The 9,352-nt window shown below is 38.0% G+C and overlaps 1 protein-coding gene across 1 annotated transcript; it reads right to left on the reverse strand.

Moving 5' to 3' along the window:
- Window positions 1-5,837: 5,837 nt before the first annotated feature.
- LOC108916438 lies at window positions 5,838-6,744 on the reverse strand. Its single transcript, XM_018722693.1, has 4 exons — window positions 6,671-6,744; window positions 6,447-6,576; window positions 6,008-6,390; window positions 5,838-5,943 (listed from the first exon to the last, which is right to left on the reverse strand). Exons 1-4 carry the CDS (start codon window positions 6,742-6,744, stop codon window positions 5,838-5,840), a joined length of 693 nt encoding a protein of 230 aa, XP_018578209.1.
- Window positions 6,745-9,352: the final 2,608 nt, after the last annotated feature.

Here is a 9,352-nt window from a genome sequence, read left to right on the forward strand (position 1 = left end):
TCCCTACCAAGTGCAAAAGACAGAGATAGAATATAGATCGACGTTCAGTGTAACTCGGTCTCTAGACGATTATAGATTCTATCGATGTGCGTAGCGAGCGGCACAAAGATAAATAATATTGAACCGTATAAAAATCATTTTATATTTTATACGCATTATGGTAATAGTGTTTTTATATTATGTCTTAGTCACTCTTTATAATTTCGACCTCGGAGTATAGATAAATGATACTGTAGATAGGAAACTTGAACAGATTTCGTGGTCATCAACACCGCTAACTGTTGACACTTTCTCCAACTTCTATTGCTTTCCTTTTCTAGGAATTATCGGTAATACAGTGAGTTAAATTGTACGCTCTACAACTATATACCTACCCAATATTTGTTTTAGGTATTCTGCTGCCGCTAAATTTAAAATTACATAACAAATCTCACCCAACACAGATCACTCAGAAATTGGGTTTGTAAAATAATTTTCACGTAGATAATTTTTGTCACCATGAGAAAATAAGTACATTTGATAAAAAGCATTAAAATCACTCAAGCATTAAAGACACTTTTATAAGCTCTAATAGCCTTCCTACTTAAAATAAGAAATAATTTTGATACTGTAACTTTTTGAAATGTTTGTTGAAAAAATTTCAAATTTCAGTAGGTACATATTTTGAAAAAAAAAAGAGTGGAAATGATTATAGAGTTTCAGTGCTTTCTATATTGTATTAGCTTCCACGGTGAATAAAAAAATATTACATGTAAATAATTTTACTAAACCAATCTTTGATTAATTCTTGTAACAGAGATTTATTATGCAACTTTAAATTTTTCGTTGTGTTGATATCCATAAAAAAACTACCTACCTCTGATCACGACAAACTTTCAGACATTTTTTATTAAAAAAAAACAAAAAAACAAAACATTTTATTATTAATAAAAAAAATGTGAATATATGATGATCAGACATTATTATGTAATATAAATAAATGTGAATGAAATGTCTAATAAAACACACTAAAACACACACCAACACTCGCCAAACCTAACCAACAATAAACATGAACAACATGAATGACATGAAATGATTCATAATTGCAATTGTCAAAATTGGTATTCTACAAAATCTTTGTGGCGACATCTATAGACTATTTCCCCAACTTGTATATCCATCTCAAGTCACGTAGTTCCCAGTTTCCCCATATTTTCAAGTATAAGTTCTCGAGCCCAGGCAGTGATGGTAACCGTAGGGAAATTCCTCTACATGTAGGGGAAAATGTACTAAAATTTGGAACCGTAGGGACTTTGTAGGGATATTTTTAAAATTAAATTTTAAAAATATCACTACAATTTAATACTATAACAGAGTGTCTCTGTTATAGTATGTTTTGTGTTTTGTAGTTCTGTGGTCTTGTCTATGTTTTAGTTTGTTAGATTACTTGACAATGACTTAGACAAAATCCTTTCCTGGCCGCAGACAATTGCCATCGGGGACTTCAATGCGGAGTCCCCCATATGGCACAGCGGGACGACGACCACAAGAGGTCGCGGCCTGCTGAATTACCAAGACAGACACGACGACTTGACTATACTCGGACCGACAGAACCGACACATTACGGACCCGTAGGACGCCCCGACGTTATCGACATTGCCCTCTTAAAATCTATACCGTTAAATGCCCAAATATCCACCCAATACGAAGGGTCTTCCGCCCACAATCCAATATTTCTGGATCTGGGGCGAAGACAGAGATATGAAGGCACCTTCACGAGGAGGTTCACTGACTGGGAGCGTTTCCGAACAGTAATGCAAGGAAACATGGCGCTCCCAGTCATCGAAACCACCCATGATCTGGAGGCGGCAATCCTCTCCCTTGAGACTGACATTAAAAACGCCCTGACTCAGACTACGACGGAGACTATTGTCCCCCGACTGACAAACCCCCGGGGCACCCTCCCCGATGACATAAAAAACTTAATACGTGACAGACGACGTGCGAAACGGCTTGCCACCCGCACCCGCCTCCCCCGACACAGACATGACTTAAACGTACTTAACAGACGGGTGAAGGCGGCTCTGGATGAACTGGCCCAGGATAACTGGGCTAGGCACCTGGAGTCGCTGGATCCACAAGACAACAGCCTCTGGAAAACGCAGAGGGCCCTGCGACAGACCGCTCGCCGTAAAATTCCTCCAATCCACGGTAGTGTGGGGGTGGTTTACACGAACCAGGAAAAGGCCGAGGCTTTCGCCGATAGCCTGGAACTGCAGTGTAGACTGCCTCAGCTGCCCGACGAAGACGAGGAATTCGAGATAGTGGCTGAGCGCGCGGCCCGACGCGTCGACAGAGAGCCAGACAATGACATAATCCCCCCCGCAACACCTGACGAACTAAGACTGACAATACGCAGACTTAAAAACAGAAAAGCCCCCGGACCCGACAATATACATAACACGACACTTAAACGACTACCACACAAGGGCCTCATGGCCCTACTAAACATAACAAACGCGACACTCAGACTAAGACACTTCCCTACCCGCTGGAAAACAGCAAACATAATCCTTATCCCAAAACCCAACAAAGATCACACCATCCCATCCAACTACCGGCCCATTAGCCTGCTCCCGGCTATGAGCAAAGTGGTAGAAAAAATTATCCTAACCCGTCTAAGAACCCACTCCCAAGAACTGCAAGTCATTCCAGACGAGCAGTTCGCCTTCCGACCCAATCACTCCACTGAACTCCAAATCCTTCGCCTTACCGAGCACATCACGGCGGCCTTCAACAGGGGACAGTACACTGGTGCTGTCTTCCTGGACGTCGCAAAGGCCTTCGATACGGTTTGGCATGAAGGCCTACTGATGAAAATGCTCACCAACCAATATCCCATATCCTTTACCAAACTCATAAAATCCTACCTACACCACCGAAAATTCCGCATCCAAATCCAAGATTCCCTTTCCACCACCCGTCCCATGGAGGCCGGTGTCCCCCAGGGCACCGTCCTGTCCCCACACCTATACACCATTTACAACTCCGACATCCCACATCCCCCCAACACCAACATATACTTATACGCCGACGACCTGACAATCACATCCCAATCCGTAGATCCTAGATATTCCGTCTACCTCCTCCAAAGCTCCTTAGACCAACTTGAAACCTGGTGCAACAGGTGGAAAGTCAAAATTAATCCCAACAAAAGTTCGGCTATCCTTTTTACCAAACGAAAAATCCCACAAAACCTTGACAGACTGACACTATCCCAGGAACCCATCTCCTGGAATCGACAAACACGATACCTGGGCGTGACGATGGACCAGCGTCTCACGTGGAAACCGCACATCGTGGAGACGGTGGCGCGAGCGAAGACCACCAGGGCTAGGCTCTATCCCTTACTCAAAGGTGGAAACACCCTCAGTTTAAGGAATAAGCGAACGCTTATCAAGGTGGTACTTCAACCGCAGCTAACCTACGCCTCCACGGCGTGGGGTCACGCGGCAAAAAGCCACTTAAAGTCATTACAGGCTGTGGAAAACATAGCCCTCCGCACGGCCACCGACGCGCCCTGGTACGTAAGAAACACTGACATATTACGAGACTTACAATACACAAACGCTACACAGACAATAAGACAAAACGCGGAGAAACGATTTGACGTAGCCGCTAGACATGACAATCCCCTCCTCAGGCAAGCCGTTGACTACGTACCCGACGTGACCGACAAACACAAAAGACCTAGACACCAACTTTTTGACCCTGGGTGACCACCCCAATGACCCCCCCCCTGCCCGCTAACCTTTTCTGTTTCAGAGACAGCCAGGATCAAGAAACGAAGACAACGACACACACACACACACACACACACACCCCCCATACCCTCCTTAACCCTCCCCTCCCGCGCTAGCCTAAGGGCCACCTTAGCAAAGCGCATCCCAGGCTGCATAGCCGCACTACCCTACCCAACCATACCACACATAAACATGACACTACCCCCGGGGTTTACACAGACGAGCCGGCGAAGCAAGAAGAGCGCCAGAAGAAAGGGCCCTAGCCGGCGGGGCCCAGCCAGGACAAAAGGAGGTCCCACAAAGCGCCTACACCGGCCGCATTTGCGGTCGGGGTAGACGACGGATGGGGCCCACCTACGAAGGCTGTCCAGGCCTACACGAGATGAAGCAGGATAAAGAGGGATAATCCCCCTCGATCCCAAATCATTGAGGCCAATTTCTAGCCATGGAATAATGGCGCGGCGCAGTAGATATATCGGGGAGGTATACTAACCTAAAAACTAGAAGTCGAGTCAATAATTATTACAATTTGTTTTTATAATGGTAAATAAAAAGTTTCGAAGTTAATTTAACGATACATATGGGACACCAGCGCCCTCTTATTTTTGTAAGATTTTTGTTTTCAGTTTCTGATTGTCAAGTGTATCTTGTGTCAACATTTCGTAATTTAACCTTATTTAGTTTATCTAAAAATTGAACCAGTAGTGTTGTTAATCTAAAAAATTACACAAATAAAAATTATGTCGTGGAGTAGAAATGAAGTACAAATGTTAATAGATCTATATCAAAAGCATTCATGTTTATATGCCGTAAAATCAGTTTCTTATAAAAATAGACACGCGAGATTCAAGGCTTTGACTGAAATTGAAACGGAATTGAGAAAAATAAAACCAGAAGTAACACTGGCGGAAATTAAATGCAAATTTAATAATTTGCGAACTAATTTTCTGTCCGAGTATAGAAAATATAAGGCATCTAATAAAAGTGGCACAGGTGCAGATGAGGTAAGACTTGTTAAATAATAGGTTTATTATGTATCATTACTTTCCTAATCATGCTGACCTTTTAACAGATTTATAGACCTACATTGTGGTATTTTGAGAACATGATTATTGTTGAGCACAGTGTACCACGATCATCAAAAGACAGTAAGTATTGCAGAAAACCTCAATCTTCTTGACTCTGGGGGTGAATTTAGTGAAGAAATGGAACCACAGGTAAGTATTAGAAGTACAATATATTATTTTTTTTAATTTATATTGTTCCAGTATGGAGAATATGTTGAAGAAAACCGGAATGGTGAAGAAAACATTATTATTGATATTACAGAATACCCAACAGAAACTGATTCGAACAGTGGTATCACTAAGACACCTAATCGAAGTGAAATAAAGGCAAGTGTTCTAAGAAAACAAAAAAAAAAAAGAAAGAATAAATGAAAATGATGTTTTAACCACAGCATCACAAATGATGCAACATTTGGCAGAAGCCTTCAGTAGTAACAAGGAAGTTAATTCAAACGGCCTGCAGGCTTTTGCATTGATGATCCTGATCTATTAGATGAAACCGAAGAGGATATAGCTAATCTTATATTTACTAACTTGAAAAGATATAGAGAGTATAAAATAAGTCACAGTTCTTAAAATATATATTTTAAGATTAGTACCAATAAATACATATATATTATTTTAAGGAGTCAATATTTTGTATTACTTATAAGCATATCCTCCTATCCTTAAAATAATATTGAAGCATCCATTATTTTTTTTTGTGCAGGTAGGAAAAAATTAAACTACTAATTATAAAGTTTATTTTTTATTGCCTACATATTACAGTTATTTACAGCCTCGTTTTGCCAAGGAACTGCACCAACTGTGCAAAAATAATCTTTAAATTTGCTTCGAATTCTTAAAGCACTTACAGTGCACCTATTACCATCTTGATTTCCGATGTTTCCCATGCAATCAAGTTTTTCATCAGGATCGATGTCAGTGTAGACTGTCCCTTTGCTAGTACCAAGAAATTATGCAAAACTATACGGGTTAAGGTAATTAGTTAAACTTTTCTACATTAAGACATATAGGATTACGTAATACACGAAAACGATTAACTAATATACCAAATGTACTTTCAATCATCCTCCGTGCTCTGCTTAACCTATAATTAAAAATTTTTTGTTCCTGACAAAGGCCTCTTTGTGCATACCTATGGTTTTAATAACCTAGTAGAAAGTGGGAAAGCATCATCGGCAATGATTACATAAGGGAGTTTTTCTGAGCCGTTTCCTGGAAGAACTTCATCTTCTGGGAAATTAAGGTTGTTGTTTTGTAAAACTTTAGAAAACTTACTTTCTCGAAATACACCACCATCACTAACTCTTCCATTTACACCCACGTTAACATAAATAAACTTGTAATTTGCACCAGCTAAGCCCAATAAAACAATAGAGTTTGTACCTTTATAGTTATAATAAAATGATCCCGATGATATTGGTGCACAAAATTTTATGTGTCTACCATCGAGGGCCCCAAGACAGTTTGGAAATTGCCATAGCTGGTAGTAATTATCGGCAATAGTTTTCCATGCCTCTGGTGTAGTAGGTATCTGGAAATAATCAAAGATACATAATCATTTACATAAATGTTTACCAACATAAGTACCTCAAGATATTCTCCTTTCAAGTGATTATATATAGCACGACAGACCTCAGGTATAAATTTAGAAATTGTCGATTCATGAATGCGAGTAGAATACATCCCAGTGGCTAAAAAGCGTAAGGTAACTTCCAACCTATATATATATATATAAAAATGTAATCAATCGATCCGTTGAAGTCGTAATTTCTCGTAGTTTTTATTCAAACAATATTCCCAAAAGTACATACCTATTTCTTGGACTAATACTATCCCTCATAAACGTATCCTCTTTTTGTATATCTTCAACAATAAGAGTTAACATCTTTTCGAATTGCTGGTTGTCCAACCGCAGAAAATTTCTGTAGGATTCTATATCCTCAATTAGTAGTTCCTGATTTAACAAATTTAATAAACCACGACCTTCATTTCGCCTCATGAGCCATTTTCTTGACCAAATTGCACGTCTTTTTCGTTTACGTTGCATTCTGCGACGCACCACTGTAGTAGTTATTAATGTTAAACAACCTACCGCTCTAATTAATATTTTATTTTTTATATTTGTTTATTAATCTGCTGACAAAATAAAAACTAACCTTACTTTTATGAAAAGAAAGTGACGTTAGGAGGACATAACCTCAGAGTAGTCTGAGGACATAACTGTCTGCATTAATGTTCTGCGCATGCGCGTACATTAAATATTGTACGAGAAATTGAAACGTGTAATACAGATGATTATTGTCACTAATTTATGTAAATGAAAGTATAAAATTTAGTAGGTACTCAATTTAGTGTAGTGTCATACGACCCTTAGATGTTAAGTTAAATGTCAAATTAGAGACTGGAGATTTGCGTGTGAAAACTGAAAACAATAGCTTTGTTCGTAAACCTACATAACGTGTAGTGTAGTGTAGTGTAGTGGAATTCAGTGTTACACTAAAATAATAATTGTGCACCACTTTTAGAGAAAACATTTGGCTGTTCGTTAATTCAATTTGGGTAAACTTAAACTGGCATAATCTAATTGTAAATCATGGAGAAAATATTTGTGATGAGTGAATTATTTAGTGACTGGAAGCGAATCGGAATTAGATGCTGAAGATTACCTTCGTAAAAAAAGAAAAATTCATGTTTTATTGGAGACCTGTTTCCAAAAAAATAAAAGAAAGTGCATTACAAATTTTATAGAACTTGTTCGAAACTGTGAGGAAGGCAAATTTATCAGCCATTTCAGAGTAAAATCAAATATTGCCAAATTTTTAATGATCTATCTAAAATATCTACCAAGATGTGACATTTGTGATAAAAGTTTCATTTTCGCGCCACAAATATACTACACTACACTTTTACACCACCTTGTTAGCCAGTGTAGTAGTGTCTGCACTATTACACTACACTGGACTTTTCGAACACCTGGATTATACCTGCACTTGGCTACACTGCAATAAACGAACAACGTATTACTACACTAGTGCAGCAGTGGAAGGTTTACGAACAAAGCTAATAATGGTAAGTGCAGATCACAGTATACTATTGATTAGTATACTGTGGTGCAGATACAATTAAAGATAAATTACCAAATAAAATAACTTATTTATGATGTAAGATTTTGAAAGAAAGAAGAGACCAGTTACTCCAGTTAGTTCTGAAAACAGTGAAGGTGAAGACGAAAAAGAAGACTCGAAAAGGAAAAAGAAATAGAAAACAAAAATTTTCTGATGATTGGTTGCAATTACCGGAATTCAGGGCTTGGCTAGAAAAAATTGCCAGTGATCAATATATGTGTAAATGTAAAGCATGTAATTCTAAAATTGTATGTGGAAAATCAGAATTGTTAAAACACAGTAGAGGAAAAAACACATGGAGAAGGCGACTTCTATTCAGTCAAATGCATCATTAACTAGTTATTTTATTAAAAAGCAAAATGAAAATGAAGCTAAAAAAGTACAAAATTTTGAAGTTAGGCTTAGTACATTTTTTGCAGAACATAATGTAGCTTTACAAGTTGTCGAGCATTTGGTTCCACTTCTTAAAGAAACAGTACCAGATTCAAAAATTGTACAACAAGCAGCGCTTGGTCGTAAGAAGTGTACAGGTGTTATCAAAAATGTAATTGCTGTTGCAATACGAAATGATCTCATTAATGTTTTGAAAACTACAGATTTTTCTGTTATGGTAGATGAAAGTACTGACATTGGGTTGCAAAAAACAGTGTGCCTTTTAACTAGATATGTCTATCCATCAAATGGGCTTGTAAAAACAGAGTTATTGGACTTAATAAAATTAGATGCTAAAGACTACAGCTGAAAATTTATACATGCACTTCAGATAAGTATTAACTGAAGCAGAATTCCTTTGAAAAATATAATCGGACTAGCTAGTGATGGTGCGAGTGTAATGCTAGGTGCTAACAATTCCTTTGCTTCAAGATTGATTTCTGAAGTTCCAAACATTACAGTAATACGATGTATTTGTCATACATCTGCTATTATTGCTAATAAAGCTTGTGTTAATTTACCTAGATCACCGGAGGAGTTATTACGTCAAATATCAACATATTTATCTAATAGTTCTAAGAGATGTGCCCAGTTAAAAGAAATACAAGAATATTTTAATAAAGAAAAGAAGAAAATTCTGAAAGTTGCTTCAACTAGATGGCTATCACTCCATCAATGTATTAATCGTATATTAGAAAATTGGGACGTATTAATTAGCTTTTTTGAAATCTGCAGAATTGATCTTATTGGATTTAGAAAATGTGTGAAATAAGGCCTATTTGCTATTTTTAAAATATGTATTGAATTACTTCAACACTTTAAATGCACTGTTCCAGTCCAAAAAGCCTCTAGTTGTTGAATTGTATAACGCTTCAAAAAATTATTTCTTACATTGGGACAGAATTTTTTAAAACTTGAAAAACTGCATCCCAACGT

This window comes from Anoplophora glabripennis, unplaced genomic scaffold (assembly GCF_000390285.2).
Source record: "Anoplophora glabripennis isolate ALB-LARVAE unplaced genomic scaffold, Agla_2.0 scaffold2359, whole genome shotgun sequence".
NCBI classification, from domain to species: domain Eukaryota; kingdom Metazoa; phylum Arthropoda; class Insecta; order Coleoptera; family Cerambycidae; genus Anoplophora; species Anoplophora glabripennis.

Coding starts and splice junctions, on each gene's coding strand:
- LOC108916438 (XM_018722693.1), bottom strand. CDS start 6,744: ATGTTAACTCTTATTGTTGAAGATATACAAAAAGAGGATACGTTTATG. Junction 6,577..6,670: donor AGTATTAGTCCAAGAAATAG/GTATGTACTTTT, acceptor ATATATATATAG/GTTGGAAGTTACCTTACGCT. Junction 6,391..6,446: donor TGAAAGGAGAATATCTTGAG/GTACTTATGTTG, acceptor GATTATTTCCAG/ATACCTACTACACCAGAGGC.